Source organism: Urocitellus parryii, chromosome 15, assembly GCF_045843805.1.
Source record: "Urocitellus parryii isolate mUroPar1 chromosome 15, mUroPar1.hap1, whole genome shotgun sequence".
Taxonomy (NCBI): Eukaryota; Metazoa; Chordata; class Mammalia; order Rodentia; family Sciuridae; genus Urocitellus; species Urocitellus parryii.
The window spans coordinates 9,655,189-9,672,817 of record NC_135545.1 but is presented as its reverse complement, the minus strand read 5'-3'; the positions used below and the strand labels follow the sequence as shown (position 1 = coordinate 9,672,817).

At 51.3% G+C, this 17,629-nt stretch overlaps 2 protein-coding genes across 2 annotated transcripts; one reads left to right on the top strand and one right to left on the bottom strand.

Moving 5' to 3' along the window:
* Nucleotides 1-204: 204 nt before the first annotated feature.
* On the top strand, nucleotides 205-9,640 carry Gipr (gastric inhibitory polypeptide receptor). The gene is made up of 14 exons (XM_026403679.2): nucleotides 205-329; nucleotides 1,406-1,520; nucleotides 1,890-1,989; nucleotides 2,421-2,528; nucleotides 3,135-3,238; nucleotides 3,964-4,067; nucleotides 4,446-4,590; nucleotides 5,420-5,579; nucleotides 5,785-5,845; nucleotides 6,152-6,221; nucleotides 6,342-6,430; nucleotides 6,505-6,643; nucleotides 9,313-9,354; nucleotides 9,431-9,640. Exons 1-14 carry the CDS (start codon nucleotides 205-207, stop codon nucleotides 9,638-9,640), a joined length of 1,572 nt encoding a protein of 523 aa, XP_026259464.2.
* Nucleotides 9,641-13,930: 4,290 nt separating this feature from the next.
* Nucleotides 13,931-17,154, bottom strand: Snrpd2 (small nuclear ribonucleoprotein D2 polypeptide). The gene is made up of 3 exons (XM_026403761.2): nucleotides 17,049-17,154; nucleotides 15,671-15,850; nucleotides 13,931-14,209 (listed from the first exon to the last, which is right to left on the bottom strand). Coding segments are annotated over exons 1-3 (357 nt in total). The 5' UTR covers nucleotides 17,051-17,154; the 3' UTR covers nucleotides 13,931-14,034.
* Nucleotides 17,155-17,629: the final 475 nt, after the last annotated feature.

Genomic DNA, 17,629 nt, shown 5'->3' with positions numbered 1-17,629 from the left:
ACGGTGTGTGTGACTGAGGCTCTGCCAGTGCTGGGTGGGACACTGTGTTCTGTGAATGGGAGTGTGAGAAATTGTGCACAATGGTGTGGGGGGTGGCCCTTGGGATGATAACTGTGACTGCTCTCCAGCGTGACCGTGAGGCACTTGGCTGCCCCTCCTTCTGCTCCCTGCTCCAGAGCTCCCCATCCTGTTCTCAGTTCCGCCATGGCCCCGCCCCCTCCCACCACCCCAGGCTGCCAGCGCCTGTCACCTCTTCCAGAGCACAGGGGAGGCAGTGGAGGCACACAGGCGCTGCAGGAGCAAGTGATCGGGTACAGGACTGGGGACAGGTGAGGAGTCCCGTCCCAATCCACTCACCTTGCCCTCGACCCTCCTTCAATTCAGCTCCGGTCTCTCTCTCTCTCTCTCTCTCTCTCTCTCTCTCTCTCTCTCTCTCTCTCTCTCTCTCCCCCCACCCACCTGTCTCTCAGCCTATGCCTTTGTCACTCTCCCTCGGTGCGAGTCCTTATCCTCTGTCTCTGTCTCAGGCTGTTTGGATGTGGGTCATTTTCTGTCCACACTTCTGTGTGTCTTTCCATGCTTTCCCCCCCCTCTTTGTCTCCTAGCCCACAGTTTTGTCTCTTTCTCTGATGTTTTGGTATCTGGTCTCTGGCTGTGGGTCTCACTGTCTCTCAGTCTCTGGGTCTCTGTATTTCTGACTCCGCGTTTGTCTTTCTGGGTCTCTGTCTGAGATCCCCCTTGCTATCCCCTTCCCCTACACAGTGGGTGTGCAGGGTGGTGGGGATGGGTGTTGGGGGTTAGAACAAAGAATTTTCAGGTATCTGGGATCCTGAAGACCCAAACCCAGGGTCTAAGGCCTCTCTGGTCCCCAATATTTGGATGCTGGGAGAGGGCTGTCCCACTGACTCTGGCCTCCATCCACCGAGCATGGGATATTTTTGTGTAAAGTTGGGTTCCTATTTGCAATTTGAAAACCCTTTTGGCTGGGCGAATGGGAGCTCAAATGGCTGTTTCGAGCTCCCCCCAGGCTTGGATGAGGGTTTCTACTCCCTCTTCTCCAAGGCTGTCACCAGGCTCCGTCAGTCTCTAGGTGTAGACCCTGGGTGACACTGACGCTTCTGCCCAGCGCAGCTCTAGGGCAACCGCCCCCTCTGCAAACACCCCTCCCTCCCACCGCCGCTGCCCCAGCAACAGTTGGGGGCGGCAAAGGAATCACGCCTCGGATCTCGGCCCCACCCACCACCTGGGGCCCCGCCCACCCACACGCCTCTGCCCCGCCCCAATCCTCACGCGTGGAGACAGCAGAGGAGGCTGCTGCTTCTCAGTCCCCCTGTAGGAATCCCTAAGGCAGGTGGGCCCTGGAGTTGGGGGTCCGAGGTGCTGACTCTACCCTGGGACTCTCCAGGCTCTACTGCCTCTGGGTGGCCAGACCCATCGTCGCCCTCAGGATGCCAAACTCTCTGCCCCTGCGGCTGCTGCTGCTCCTCTGGCTGTGGGGACTGCCGCTCCGGAGGGCGGAGGTGAGGACCGGAGGGGACACGGTTCAAAGCTTGGAGGGAGGTCTGGGGACTGTGTTATGTCTCCGTCCACCTCAATGAGAGTTTTAAGACTGCCTCTCTCGCTCACGTTCAAGTTTTGATGGTGGTTTCCAGTCCCCTTCCCCTACAAATCCTCCTGGTGAAGTCTACTCCCTCTTCAATTTTCTTAAAGGTTTGCAATCTCCCTCAACAAATCCCTCGGCGGCTTCTAGGCAACCCCCAAAACTTGAAAGAGGTTCTAGGCCACCCGAGACTCCAGGGCCAAATTGAACAGCCCCTCCAAGTCTCTCTAGGGGATCTCTGGCGGGGGAGAGGATTGGTTTGGGGGTCCTCCCTTCTGTCTTCTCGTAGACAGGCTCTGAGGGGCAGACGTCGGGGGAGCTGTACCAGCGCTGGGAACGGTACCGCAGGGAGTGCCAGGAGACCTTGGAGGCCGCGGAGCCGCCCCCCGGTACGACCAGGACCGGTGGGTGGGGGGAGAGCTGGCTGGGGCTGAGAGGGTGGGCTTGGGGCGGGTCTAGGACTGACGGGCGGGGCCTGGGGCGGGATCTGAAAGGGGAGAAACCCGGGATTGGTGTGGGCTGTGTCAGAGACACGTGGGTGGGGCTTGGCCTTGGTGGGAGGGGCTTAAGCCTGACTAAGGTGGGTACTGGGTGGGATGCGATTAGTCAGAGAGGCCTGAGAAGCTTGAAATGGGAGGGAGTCTTGGGCGGAGCCTGCACTGCAGGGGGCGGGGTTTGGGTGGGGTCTGGGAGGTTCTGTCTAGGTGGGAAGAATCTAGTTGCTTAGTGGGAGGAGATCCAGGTGGGGTTAGGCGGATGGAACACTGAGCTGGCCGCACAGTGGGTCCATTCAGCATTTGGCCTCCACGTCCGCCCCCAGGCCTCACCTGTAATGGGTCCTTCGATATGTACGTTTGCTGGGACTATGCTGCACCCAACGTCACTGCGCGTGCGTCCTGCCCCTGGTACCTGCCCTGGCACCGCCACGGTGAGGTGCTCTCTGGTCCTTTATGCTCAGACTACTCCTCAACTCATCTGCACCCCTTTCTGCTTCTTTCTGTCCCCTGCTCCTCTGTCCTCCTTCCCTCTCTATCAGGCTTGGTGTCTCCTGTCTAACCCTGGCTTTCTCTTGCACAGTGCCCCTTCCCCGCACCTCATCTAAGGATCACTGGGTTCTTATTGTCTTTCCTCTTTTCGAGCCTGTCTTTGTCTTTGGGCACCTGTGGTCTTTCTGGCCTAACTAGCTATGTAGCTTCGTGTGGTTTACTTAACTGCTTTTGTATTTCAGCTTCCCTGTCTGTAAAATGGTATTAATGATAGTACCACTTTCATCAGCTTGTATGAATATTAAGCTGATTGATACATATAAAATGTTATAAAAGGGTTTATCACCACCACCATCATTCCACAGTGCTCTGTTAACAGTTTTTTTAATGTATATTTTTGATGTCTTTATTTATTTATTTTTATGTGCTGAGGATCGAACCCAGTGCCTCACACTTGCTAGGCAAGCACTCTACCACTGAGCCCCAGCCCAGCCCTACAGTTTGCTTTTCTCTTTGTCTGTCCCTTGGTCCCCTCTATTTTCTCACAGTGGCCACAGGCTTTGTTCTCCGACAGTGTGGTAGTGATGGCCAGTGGGGACCTTGGAGAGACCACACCCAGTGTGAGGATCCAGAGAAGAATGACTCCTTTCAGGTAAGAAAAGGCAAGGGAGGGCCAGGCTGGATTCGATCCTCAGCACCACGTAAAAATAAAAGTATTGTGTTGTGTCCATCTACATCTAAAAAATAAATATTAAAAGAAAAAAAAAAGAAAAGGCAAGGGATTCAGGGTAGGAAGTCTAGGGAGAGGTGAAAAGGCAGTAGTAGCCTCAGGCTGAGCCTGAAGGCCCTTGTGCTGTTCAGGATTTTGGGTCGCAAGTAATAGAGACCCAACTCAATCCTGGCTTAAAGGAGGAAAAAGAGACACACTGACTTCTTTTTGTGCTTTTCAATCATAGTATACAGCAATAGCTTCAGGTACAGCAAGATCAAGTGCTCAAATTATATGATGGGTCCTGTCTCTCACCATATCATGCCTGTTTGTCTCATCTTTTCTGTGGGTGGAAAAAGGGTGGCCTGCACTGGCACCAGGCTCATATCCTACCAACCAAGCCACACTGTGGGAAGACTGAGCTTCCTTCTCCATAAGTGTTCTGGGATTGACTCTTGTTGTCCTGGTTTGAGTATGTGTGTGGGGGGTCAGACAATTGGTAATGAACCCAGCCCTGGAGCTGGGGTGGAGTCAGCCCCACAGAAACAGGGTAGGAGGTACCTCAAGAGAAAACTGATATGCTGGGAAATTTAGAGGGATTGTGCAGCCCTGCCTAGGCCTGAGGGAAGAGCCAAGTCTTGTTCTCATGTCCTCCTTGCCCCCGCCAGGACCAGAGGCTGATCTTGGAGCGGCTGCAGGTGGTGTACACCATCGGCTACTCCTTATCCCTTGCCACGCTGCTGCTTGCCCTGCTCATCTTGAGTTTCTTCAGGTGGGATCCCCAGCCCTGAGTGGCGGTGGCAGAGATATGGGTACGGTAATCCCAGCAGCTTGGGAGGCTGAGACATGATGATTGCGAGTTCAAAGCCAGCCTCAGCCATTTAGGAAGGCCCTAGCAACTCAGTGAGACCCTGTCTCTAAATAAAATACAAAATAAAAGGGCTGGGGGTCTGGGGATGTGGCTCTGTAGTTAAGAGCCCATGGATTCAATCCATGGTACCTGGAGGGTATGGAGGCCAGGTTCCTCTATGCCACTACCTTCAAGCTCTCACTGAGGGCTCTATGAAAAGGGCTCATGAGTGGTTAAAGGGACGCTGTGGGACTGAGGACTGCTCTTCAGGGGTTTTCAGAGGCCTCTCAAATCCCCCAGGCGGCTGCGCTGCACCCGTAACTACATCCACATCAACCTGTTCACGTCCTTCATGCTGCGAGCTGCAGCCATCCTCACCCGAGACCGGCTGCTACCTCCACCTGGCCCCTACCCTGGGGACCGTGGCCCCACACTGTGGAATCAGGTGTGCATCCTCCTCCTGATCTTCAAATGGGAAACTGCCCCTACTGGTGGGATCAGGAAGCCCTCCACCCATTTGCTACCTGTTCCGGCAGCAACAGTTTTCCCCTTGACCCCTCCTGACACCTCTGGAAAGGGACCCTTCCAGCTCAGCCTCCCCCATCATTCCCATTTACTGGAATTTCTCATTCCCTCTCCCTCATGATTGCACCCATCAATGGACTTTTTCACCAGTTAGGGAAGCCTTCCTCCTGGAGGCCAGCTGGACAGGGTGGGAGAAACTAACTGGGGGGGGGGAGGGTTGGAAGCCGCCAGTTTGTAACTGAGAGATGGGTAGAGGGCACATCCGCCTGTGGGAGGTAGAGGCAGGGGCATCACAAGTTCCAAGATAGCCTCAGCACTTAGTGAGGCCCTAAGCAACTTAGCAGGACCCTGTTTCAAAATAAAAAGGGAAAAGGGCTGGGGATGTGGCTCAGTGGCCACATGCCCCTGGTTCAATCGGGGTTAAAAAAAAAAAAGGATGAGATGGGGGGTCCCCAAGCTGGCAGGAGAATCCAGTTTTCAGACGGAGCTACGGTGTCAGAGGCCACATTGTGGAGTGATGGAGGGGGGGGCTCTGGTGACAAATGGAAGATGCCAACTGTTAAGGGGACAGAGTGAGAGAGTCCATATTGGAAGAGACTGGGGTGTGAGAAACCAGCCAGATACCATCCACTGAGGGCAGAGTGGGAGTCATTTGATGGCAAGAGATGAGGTGGAAGGGTTCCAGGTGGAAGACCTGGGGCCACCTGGCCACCCTGACTGCCCTCTACCGCTGTCTGAGGGCTCCCTAGGCCTTAGCCGCCTGCCGCACCGCCCAGACGTTGACCCAGTACTGCGTGGGTGCCAACTACACGTGGTTGCTGGTGGAGGGCGTCTACCTGCACCGGCTCCTAGTGCTGGTGGGAGGCTCTGAGGAGAGCCACTTCTGCTGCTACCTGCTCCTCGGCTGGGGTGAGCCCCGACTCTCTCCCCCACCCAGCCCAGCGCGCCTCGGCTCCCCCTCTGCCCAGCTGGTCTACCCCAGGGGTCTCCTCCCCTCTTTAGGCTTCTCCCTCTCCATCAGGGCAGAAGATTCCGCGGGTCTTGGGCCTGGCAGGGCCCGTGAGCGCGCTGACAGCTGCGGCCGGGTGGGGGGTGGGGGTCGGGGTCTGCACAGGGGCCCCCGCGCTTTTCGTCATTCCCTGGGTGATCGTCAGGTACCTGTACGAGAACACGCAGTGAGTTGCGGGTCTGGGGCAGGACCTGGGAGGTGGGCGGAGCTTTGAGGGATGTGGGCAAGGAGGGATGGAAACCTGGGACACCGGCTGGGGCGAATGTAGGCGGGGACCAAAGTAAAGGGGATCTTGGAAAGGTTCAAGGATTCCTGGAAAGGGGATAGGGTGGGTCCTTAATAGTCACGGGCGGGGCTTTAAGGGAAGTGGGTGGGACTTAAGGATGGTGGGCGGGGCCTGCAGAGTGTACCTGCCAGAAATCCGGTGAGTCTAGGGTTTTTCTGTGTCTTAGTGCGACCCTGCATCCCCCAGGTGCTGGGAGAGGAACGAGGTCAAGGCTATTTGGTGGATCATACGCACCCCCATCCTCATAACCATCTTGGTATGGCCGCTCCTGCAATCCTCCAGGCCATCCTCTGGGATTTCCCATTTTGGGAAACGGGGTGCCACTCCTGCCCTCCAGAGTGGGGTCGGGTCTGGCTCAGCTTCTCTCTTCTCACAGATTAATTTCCTCATCTTTATCCGCATTCTTGGCATTCTTGTGTCCAAGCTGAGGACGCGCCAGATGCGCTGCCCAGACTACCGCCTGAGGTGAGGCCCAGCGGGAGGGGCCGGCCACTAGCGGGGTGCCGAGGCCTGAGGACACTGCCGCCCTTTCTGCCCAGGCTGGCTCGCTCCACGCTGACACTGGTGCCGCTGCTGGGTGTCCACGAAGTGGTGTTTGCTCCTGTGACGGAGGAACAGGCCCGCGGCGCTCTCCGCTTTGCCAAGCTCGGCTTTGAGATCTTCCTAAGCTCCTTCCAGGTGCTCAGGCAGATGCGGGGCTGCACACTTCCTTCTAGCGCCCTCTTCCCCACCCTAGTGGCGCCAGGTCTATGATCGTCTCTGAGTAGACCTTCCTTGGGGCGTGAAGATGGGATTTTGTTCCTTCATTCATTTATGCATGTGACACGCAGTGCTGAGCTAGGCTGGGCTACCTCGGGCTTGGGGGAGCCACAGGGACCAAGGCAGGAACCTGGGTGACCACAGCAGGACTGCTTCCAGGTGAGGAGCGAGCACGGAGCTGGAAGCACATTCCGGTTGCCCCTCAGCGCTGCTTGGCAGCTGTGCAGTTCTGGCCTCTGGGTGGGGGCTGGAGTGAGGCAAGTGAGATGCGTGAGGTGGAGAGGTTAAGGAGGTGTCCGTTCCAAGTTTAAGGCTGCACTTGATTGCCTTATCCCAGCCTTACCTCATTAGGCCTCAGTCTTCTCATGTCTAAAACCGGGACAATACCCGTCTCACCTCACAAGGCTGTTTATTCATTATATTCAGCAAAACAGTTGAACATTTATATGTATATCTAAGCTCTCTTCTAGGCTTATTGTGGAAATACAGCCAGGAGCCAAATGGTCTCTATCCTCTGGTGGGAAAGACAGATACTGAAGATGCTATATAAATAGAATATACAGAATATTAAGTGGTGTGTGTATCATATATGTACACACACACACACACACACCCTAATAAACAGAATATTAGGAGGTGGAAAAGAGAGAGGACAGGAAAAGAAAAATGAAGAGTATTTATGGAAAGATGGGGTTGATATTTTAGACAGGAGGTCAAGGAGGGCTTTCCTAAGAAGGAGACATTGGGGCAGAGACCCAAGAAAGGCAAAGGAACAGCCAGGTAGATATTTGAGCAACTGTTCCAGGAAGATAAATGCCAGAGGCCAGATTATAAGGCAGGGAGGACAGGGTGCCTGGAGCTCAGGAGTCAGAAGCAGGAAGTGGGTGTGAGGAAGAGAAGTGAGGGGCCTCAGAGACCAAATTCCTGAGCCAAACTTTAGTTGGCTTTTTTTTTTTCCTGCTAAAAGAGGAGGAATGTGATCTGAGTTAGATTTAGATAGGATTGTGGGAAATAATAAGTAATGTCTTAATAATAGCTTATATCCATAATTGATTTAATTTTTTTGGGTACTGGAGATTGAACCCAGGGATGCTTTGCCACTGAACCACACTACCAACTTTAAAAATTTTTTTTTAAATTTTATTTTGAGAAAGGGTCTTACTAAGTTGCTGAGGCTTGTCTCGGACATGCACTCCTGCATCAGTCTTCTGAGTTGCTGGGATCACAGGTGTGCACAGATGTGCGCCACTGCACCCAGCCTTGATTTTTAAATTTATCAATTAACTTTTAAAAAATTTAATATTTTTTGTTGTTAATGGACCTTTATTTTTTATTCATTTATTTATCTGTGGTGCTAAGAATCAAACCCAGAGCCCACATGCTAAGCAAGTGCTGTACCACTGAGCCACAACCCCAGCCCTCAATTAGGTTATTGATTATAAAATAAAAAAATATATTTTTGTTACTAGGGATTAAACCCAGGGATTAGCCACATCTTCAACTATGTCCCCCGCTTTCTTTTCTGAGACAGGGTCTCGCTAAGTTTCTGAGGTTGGCTATTGAACTTGCAATCTTCCTGCCTCAGCCTCCCACTGGGATTACAACAGGTCTGTGCCACCAACCTCAGAATCACATTTTTAGTTAAACTATTTTTGGTGCTGGGGGCCTCACACAAGCTAAGCACAAGCTCTACCCATGAGCTCCACCCAGTCCCATTTTTCCTTTATTTAAATTCTTTAAATTCAGATGTAGAGATAGGTGGGGTATGCACATCATGGATTCCAGAGACTCAGGAGGTTGAGACAGGAGGATCCTAAGTTCAAGGCTGTCTTCAACAACTTAGATCCTGCCTCAACATAAAAATAAAAAGGGCTGGGGATATAGCTCAGTGGTATAGCACCCCTGGTTTCAATCCCTAGTGCTGCAAAATAAATAAATAAATTCAGATGTAGAACAGGTATAGACTTATAAAAATATAAACTACTTATAATTTATTTATTTATTTATTTATTTATTTTTTTTAAAGAGAGAGAGAGAGAGAGTTTTTAATATTTATTTTTTAGTTTTTGGCAGACACAACATCTTTTTTTGTATGTGGTGCTGAGGATCGAACCCGGGCCGCACGCATGCCAGGCGAGCGCGCTACCGCTTGAACCACATCCCCAGCCCCCTTATAATTTATTTATAATGGATGCTATATAATAACAAATTCTAATAAGATTAAGCAAGGAAAACAAAGGTTAACTGTATGTATGTACCAGGAACTAGTTTCTTGCAATGTTAATCACCATTGGATGCTCCACTTTCCAGATGAAGAAACTGAGCATTTCTAAGTGTGGAAGTAGGAAAAGAGTTTTCGTCTCCAGGCTGCTATGTCCAAGTCCCCTGTTCTCAATCCCTATTGCTCAGCAAACAGGTTAGGACAATGAGAGGAGCTGGGAGCCAGGGAGCAGGTGATGGCCATAGTCTAGGACCAGGGTGGCAACAGCCGAAGTGCTTTGGGGCGGGACAAGAGTTCTAGCTTCATTAAGGGGGTGGTTCCAATGCCATGGCTACCTGCGATCTGACCCCAGGTCCTCCTCCCGCAGGGTTTCCTGGTCAGCGTCCTCTACTGCTTCGTCAATAAGGAGGTAGGGAGAGGACCGCCCACACCCTCTGGCGGCGGCTAGAGGAACGGCGCCACCCCTGAGCGCTCTGCCATTGCAGGTGCAGTCGGAGATCCGCCGCGGCTGGCGCCACTGCCGCCTGCGCTGCAGCCTGGGCAAGAAGAAGCGGCCCAAGCTCCCGCAGCCCGCTTCCCAGGCCCTGCCCTCGGGCTCTGGCCGGGGCGAGATCCGCATCGGCCGTGCCTTGTCCTTGGGGGCGCTGCCAGGGCCTAGGGATGAGGGCAGCCGGGTTTTGGAAAGTTACTGTTAAGTATGGGAATCCTGTGTCTGTGGTGAGCACGTATTTATTGAGTGCCTACTGTGTATCAGACCCGGAGCGAGGGACGCTGGGGAAATGGGGAAGAAGGGAACAGAAGACAAGGTCCCTGCTCTCCTGGAGATCCCAACTGAGTGGGGGATGCTGATCATGAACACAAAATGTGAAGCTACACATAGGCTGTGGAGTGGCTCATGAAGAGAATTTAGAAGGGGCCTAGGGCTGTCTGGGAGGCCATCTCTGAAGATGTGACATGAAATCACTTCTGAATACCTGAAAGAGGTTAAGGTGACAACTTCGGAGAGAATTGGAAGACAAGATTTTAGGTAGAAGAAAGCATGTGCAAAGGCCTTGGGGCAGGAGGGACCTGTCCAGTGGCTGCAGAACAGGAGGCTGAGGGGGTTGGAGTGGGGTAGAGGCCCACAGATGAGGAGCACAGGAATTGGATTTTATTCCAGGTGCAATGAAGATTTTAGCAGGAGTGTTTCCTGGGCTGTTTCAAATGGATCAATCTCCTGCTCTACAGGAAATGGATTAACGGGCAGGAGTGGAAGCCAGGAGCCCAGAGGGTGGGGGCTGGTGTGGGGGGGTGGACAAATACTGAGCCCACAGAGAGGTGAGAAGCAGGTGGATTCTGAAGTTATTGCAAAGGTAGAGAGGACCTGCTTTGGATGTCATGAGGAAGTGTGGTGGCAAAGGGTCAAGGAGGGCTCCTGGGTCTGGGGTGGGAGAGTGAGGAAAGGTGGGGAGATGGGGTTCAGGGAGGGGAGAACCAAGAATGCTCTTTGGACATGTTACACTGGTGACATAAGCCATGGGTTGGGTCAGAAGGCCTGGACCTCGTGGGAGAGCTGAGAGCTGGAAACAGAATGAGAGGACTCGGGCGGAGATACAGACCCAGGCAATTCAAGGCAGGCCTGAAGGGACACCTCCTATCCAGAGCAGCTGGGAGAGTATGCACACCCCACCCTCCTGCAATGGGTGGCCCTGGAACTGCAAGGACTGGGGGGAAGATGACGGCCTCATCCTGTGTTTGGACCACCCGTACACATGCAGTGCCCTCACCTCTCAACCATCCCCACCCATAGATTTAGTTAGTATCTGAGTGCTGTTTCCCTGGGTCCCTAGCTCCCGGACAGATGTGTCCCATAGCTGAACTTGGAGTCTAAGCTTATGGCCCTGCTGGACCCCCACCCCTACCCCTCTGGGTTCTAGTGGGGTGGGAGCCACAGGGTAGGGCCCTGGTAAATAAAACATGAGAAACCATTGCCTTTTCTCTTTCTGGGTGGGAGAATCTTCTTGGCCAGGACACAAAGGGCAACAACCGAGACGAGCTGCATGGCTTGGAGAGGGTCTGTGGGGGTCTTGTTCAACATTGGCCACATGCTGCCACTGTCCCCCCTGCCTAAGAAAATCCCCAGTTGGGGATATTACATGTAATCTCCTAATACTTAACTGTTTAAGACACATACAAACTAAAGTTTTTTTGTTTTGGTATTAGGGATTGAACCTAGGGCACTCAAACACTAATTTATTTTTGGTGCTGCAGTTTTTTTTTTTTTTTTTTTTTTAAAGAGAGAGGGAGAGAAGAGAGAGAATTTTAATATTTATTTATTTTTTAATTTATCGGCGGACACAACATCTTTGTTTGTATGTGGTGCTGAGGATCGAACCCGGGCCGCATGCACGCCAGGCGAGCGCGCTACCACTTGAGCCACATCCCCAGCCCCTGGTGCTGCAGTTTGAACGAGCAAGACAAGCACTCTACCACTGAGCTATATCCCTAGCCCCCTTTTATTTTTTTGAGACAGAGTTTTGCTGACTTGCTGAGGCTGGCCTCAAACTTCCCATCCTCCTGCCTCAGCCTCCCAAGCTGCTGGGATTACAGGCATGTGCCACTGTGCCTGGCCATATATACAAATTAAAATTATAAGCACATGTGTGCAAACATATACATCTTTTTTGTTAATATTTTTTAATTGCAGATGTACACCATAACTTATTTTAAATTTATTTATTTATTATTTAGTTTTTAGTTGTAGTTGGACACAATATCTTTATTTAACTTATTTTTATGTAGTGCCGAGAATCAAACCTAGGGCCTTGCACGGCTAGGTGAGCGCTCTACCCCTGAGCCACAACCCCAGCCCCATGCTCATCTTTTTCTATTTTTTTTTTTTTTTGCGGGGGGAGGGGGGGGGAAGAGTACCAGGGATTGAATTCAGGGGCACTTGACCACTGAGCTACATCCCCAGCCCTATTTTGTGCTTTAATTAGGGACAGAGTCTCCCTGGGTTGCTTAGCACCTCACTGTTGCTGAGGCTGGCATTGAACTCGCAATCCTCCTGCCTCAGCCTCTGGAACCATTGGGATTACAGGTGTGCATCACTGTGTCCTGCGCATGTGCATCATTTTTGAGGGCTGCTTCTCTAGAAGGGCAATATGGAAAGAGGAAAGCTGAAGGGACCAGCCTGGTGCATATCTGAAGTCTGGCTACTTAATATCTGTGTCACTTGGGGAAAATCCCCAAATTCTCTGTGTCCATTTCTTGAAAATGGAGAGACAGTAATACCTACATCCTAGGGTTGCCTGACTTCACTAGGACACTGACTGGTCCAAGGTACATGACCAAAGATTTTACTTTGCCAGTTTGCCTCATGGTACTGCTGCAAAAACTTCTCCGATTTTCAGCACCAAAGGAGGAGGCAATTCGAAAGCATTTGGGGCATCAGGGTGGGGGAAGAGATGAAGAGGGAAATTCAGACTGATGCCCAGCATGGTGCTCAACACTTACATCTCTGATGCCAGTTTGCAAGGCAGGCAAACCAATTTCCATTTCCTGGTAAGTCAATAAGCAGAGGGATGAAAGAGATTCAAATCTGACTGTGAGAGTTTTGTGCTGGTTCTGCTCCTGTACAAGAATCAGAGCCCCAGGGCGGCCGCCCACGATAGCATCACTGCCCCCACTTTCCAGGTAAGAATGGTACAGCTCCATCCTGCTTCCTAATAGTTAAGGCTGTTTGTAAGGGCATGGCTTTCCAGGTTGGATGCAAAAAAAAAAAAAAAAACAATCAGTTATTTTTTGTTGTTTTATTTTTGCAGTACTAGGGATTGAACCCAGGACAGCTCTACTATTGACCCCAGTCCTTTTTGAGACAGGGTCTTACTAAGTTGCTGAGGCTGGCCTTGAACTTGGAATCCTCTTGCCTCAGCCTCTGGAGTTCCTAGAATTCCAGATGTTGCCACCACACTCAGCTGCTTTGTTTTCTAATCCTCCACAATAAATAAGGCCTCCCTTTTCCACTGGGTGACCCCAGGCAAGTCATTTACCTTCTCTGGGGCTCAGCTGTCTCATCTATAAATGAGAGAGCTCTAATATCTGCCCAATAATGGTTGCATCAATGAAATGCTGAGCACTGAGGAAATGTATATCTTTTCTGACCCTGCATGCCAGCTCCCTCTCTGCTGCAGTGACCCAGCTCTGCCCCAAGGCTCAGAGTAATTCAAGATATGCCTTCCACAGCTCAAGAATGCAGCTAACATCTAATTTAATCCTGACCTCAGGCCTGCCAACTCCTGCACCCACCTGCAGTTTGGCCCTATCTGGAAGACAGAGATCCAAGGATGGAAGACAGAATGCATCCGAGCACACTACAGCAAGATGAAGATCGTCCTTAATCCTCCCAATAAGTAAGGCCTCCTTGAGTTTGTAGAGAATTAAGTATGCTGTAATTTGAGGGGCAGCAGAGCTCAGGACCAGAAGTCACAGGACCAGGAGCGGGCAGGTTTGAATCATACCATCACCTCCCAGCTGAATGTCCCTGGGAAGTGACATCACTCTGCTGTGCCTCAGCTCCCTCTTCTAGAAAATGGAGGACACCTTGGAGCACTGAGCCTGGCATCCTAACAGTATCAGAGTGCTGCCTGCCCCAAGTGCACACCCACTCCTCCACCTGCAAGGGCAGGGTGGGATTCCCAGACACCACTGTGTCCCTAGTATTATGACATACAGCTAGACACCTGGGGGATGTCTGCTCACAGGACAAGTGGGAAAAAAAGACCAAAAGAAAATTGAGTTGGGCTCTCAGTGAGGTCATTTGTGTCTAACCTATCCACTTCATGGGTAGTTCCAGAAGTGAGGCCTGGATAGGGCAGAGAAAGCGCCTCATCACCTGCTCAGGGGCTCTGGAATCAGCATTTAGCCCCACATCCAGGTGCTCCTCTCCCTCTCTCCCAAGGCTGCCCCATTCACAAGGCCCTGGGAATAGACAGATACCACCAGGATTTAAAAAACAAAAGCAAAAACAAAACAGGACTTTATTATTCCGATCACAAAGGGCAGGTCTTCACAGGACAGGGAAGCAAGTTCTGACAGTGGGAAGGAGCCCCTACTTGCCAGCGATGAGGGGGTTCCGAAGGACCACAATGACGGAGTCTCCACGCAGAAACATCTTGGAGATGTAGCGGTCCTTGTTGACTGGCTTGGACTTCTTCTTGCCCTTGCCACTCTTGGGGACCTCGGTCCACATCTCCTTCACATTCTCCAGCACCATGTTGCAGTGCCTGGTGGGGCAGGGAGTAGGGAAGCAAGAGTAGTTGTTGTTGATGGGGAATCTTCTAAATACCCTTCCTCTGCCCAGCAGCATGGTATAAAGAAGGGTGCAGGCCCTGGGCCAAGGACAGCTGGGCTTCATCTCCATGTTTTTAGAGAGGCTTGAACAAAGGACTTTATCCCCCTGTGCCTCAGTTTCCTCTTCTCTAAAATGGAAACAATCATGGTTCCTTTCTCATAGGACTGCTGTGAAGATCAGATGAATAAATATAGCATTTCTGAAAAGCACTCAGAGCACAGCCTGGCACAGAGTAAAGGCAAACACAGCTCCTCATGTGTGGTTAACTTAAGTATTTAGGAGGAGCAGCAGAAAAGCACCTTCTTCTGGAGACCTAGAGGCTCCTGGGGTGCTGGGACCTGAGGTGGCACCTGATATTTGTGCTCCAGTCCTGTTGTCCCTGTCCTCACAGTGCTGGGTGGGCATGTGTGATGACAGCAAGGGACTGGCTCATTCAACAAATGCTTTCTAAATGCAGCCGACACACATCTTTTGAAACACAACCACCAGGGCAGTGAGTAAAACATGCCTGCCCTTGTGGTGTGCACCGCAGCCAGGAGAAGAGCAAGAAACAAGGGAACAGGGATCTAGAATATACCGTCAGGTGGTGATATGAAGAGAATCAGCAGGGGTATAGCTCAGTGGTGGAGCATCTGCCTAGCACCCTAAATTCAATCCCCAGCAACACCAAAAAAGGAGGAGGAGGGTGAGGGAGCTTTGTATGAGAGGTACTGTGAGGTGAAATTGGCAGGGAAAGTTGGACACAGTGGCACATGCCCATTAAAAAAAAAAAAAAGCCCACAACAACAAAAATCCCATTGCTATAACACACAGACACCTCTTAACTCCACAAAGGAACTCCTGAACACCTATATGTGAGTGCATGGGAGTCAAACATGGCAGGAAAGGGTGGCCGAGGGCTGGAAGGCTAATGGAGGTGGAGAAAAGCAGAGACTCACCTTCATAAGAAAAATAATATCATATAAACCACTATTATATAAACATTGTTATCCCTAGTCTCTAGAGCAGGAATGCAAGGCACAGTGGGATGAAGTGACTCTTTCCCAACAGTCTACACTCTTGTTTTATTTTTCTTCAGAAAACCCATTGTCACGTATGACACACATTTATGTGCATTCCATTGGTTTCCTTTCTGAGAGTATAAACTCCTGGAATACAGGAACCATGTTTGTGTTAGTCACTGTTGTGTCTCCAGAGCCTAAAATAGTACCCAATGGGGGTGGATGCTCTAATTATGTAATAACTGTAGCGGGAGGGCAAGGAGAGACAGCCATACCTTGTGGTGTTAAGATGCCCTTCCCCTCTGCTGTTCTATGGCTTCCAAGAAGTCTTTTATTCAGGCTCTTCAGACCAGAGCTGAGGCAGCGTTTCTACATCTACACCCTTTGCTTACCTGTCAAAGGCCTTCACACGGCCCAAGAGTTTCTTGTTGTTGCGGCAGTTGATGAGCACTTGGGTGTTGTTCTTGACTGACTGTGTGAGCACAGAGAGTGGACCTGTGTTAAATTCCTCCTCCTCCCGCTTCTGCAGCTCCTCTGGGGTCATCTCACTCTTGGGCTTGTTGAGGAGGCTCCTGAATAAGCAAGTATAGAACCCAGAGGTGAGAAGGGCTTAGGCTGGGAGCATGAGTGATCAAGGCCTTGCCCTACAACACCCATTCTCATCTGTCTTGGCAACATCACCTGGATGCCCGACAGACGTTTCTAACTTCGCCTGTCCCAGGCTGAGTTCCCGACTGTCTGACTACCTCAACCTGCTCTATCCTCAGTACTCCCCATCTCTGTTGGTAACTACATCTTTCCAGTTCTCTGGGCAGGGACTCTGATGTCTACTTAATTCATCACCTCCTACATCAAATCTACATCCACAATCTGACCATTTCTTTCCAAGGCCTAAACCTCCATGTCCCATCTTGTGATAAAAGGAAAACCTACTTTTCCCAGTACCCTACATCTGCCCCCTCTCACTCTATTTCTGCCACACTGGCCTCCTGGGTGGTCTTTGAATACAGGAGGCAAACTTTCACTTCAAGGTCTGTACACTTGTTTTTCCCTCTGCCTGGAACCCCCAAATAACTATGTAATTCAGTATCTCATTTTCTTCAGGTCTTTGCTCAAATGTTCCTTCTTGTGATAGTTATTAAGGTACTGGCATTCCCCATTGTCTATACCCTACTTGATTATTTCTTTATTCGAAGCTCTGATCACCTAACATACCCTATACTCGTTTATTACTCTAACTCTGGCCTGCCTACTCCCGTCTCCTAATAAACCTTTGTGGGAACTTTTTCTTGGGGGCGAGGACCTTTTATTCACTGATGCATCCCAAAACAGTGCCCAACACATGAGCATTCAATGTAATATCTGCCGAATAAATAATCAAAATCACTTCAGTGACTTGTTACTGTAAAAGCCACCCATCTGCCGCTTAAATGATGTGGCTATGTCCCTTACAGCGAATCGTCACTTCTAACAGTCCGCACTTCCCTCCCCGAGGTTCTTTAATCTACATAGCTTCCCCTTAAAATTCACTTGAACAAGACTAACTAGGAAAGCTCTAGTCCGTTATGTAATAAAGCAGTCCCTTTTCCCGAACGCAAGATCCGCCAAAGAACCCACGCCGGTTCTCAAACTCTTCAGGAGAAAAGTACGCCACTTCATCCGCTAAGACCTCTCCCTCCGCCCAGGCTCTGCTCAACCCCTTCCACCGTAAATCGGCCAAATTTACACCCTCAACCTGGCACTAGCCGCCTAATCCCAGCCCAGCCTCACATGGTGGTAGCTGCGTCTTCAAGTCGCTACGGTCTCCTCCGCGTTGCTTCGGCCTCTGAAGAGGCGAGAGGAGAGGCGGGACTTCCGCTTCCTGCGGCCCACTTCCGTGGGCGCCTGCTCAAACCAACCTTTGGGCAGGGGGCGTGGTCTGTTGCCATAGCGATCCCCGCCCGTTGCGCAGGGATGGGGTAAAAGCCTCCAGTAGTGGCTCGAGGCCCCTCAGGACCGTACGGGACAGATGCTCACAACAATGGAGAGGAGAAACGGGGTCCGGACTCAAATAATTTCGTTGTAGAATAGTATAGATCGAAGGAGGGAAACGACACGCCATTTCCAAATGCCCGCCGGCCCTGTCTTCGGGGGCGCGGCCCCGCGAAGCCAATCCTCTCCTCGCTTCAGGGATAGTCACAGCTCCTTCTTCTTCAGGGACCGTTCCTCGACGTATCTATTGATCTTTCCGACCCTGCGCAACCAATCCCAAGCCTACATCCGGGAGGGGCGTGGACCTGTGTGGCCCGGTGTTTTCCCTGATCAAACGCTGCTCATTGGATTTTCCTCCTCCTCGGAGGCGGTCCCTATTC

Excerpts from the sequence above, each read along its gene's own strand:
- Gipr (XM_026403679.2), top strand. The coding sequence starts at position 205 with ATGGCCCCGCCCCCTCCCACCACCCCAGGCTGCCAGCGCCTGTCACCT. Across the intron at positions 3,239-3,963 it reads AGAAGAATGACTCCTTTCAG|GACCAGAGGCTGATCTTGGA; the intron begins GTAAGAAAAGGC and ends TGCCCCCGCCAG. Across the intron at positions 6,431-6,504 it reads TGCCCAGACTACCGCCTGAG|GCTGGCTCGCTCCACGCTGA; the intron begins GTGAGGCCCAGC and ends CTTTCTGCCCAG.
- Snrpd2 (XM_026403761.2), bottom strand. Across the intron at positions 14,210-15,670 it reads CGTGTGAAGGCCTTTGACAG|GCACTGCAACATGGTGCTGG; the intron begins GTAAGCAAAGGG and ends CTGCCCCACCAG.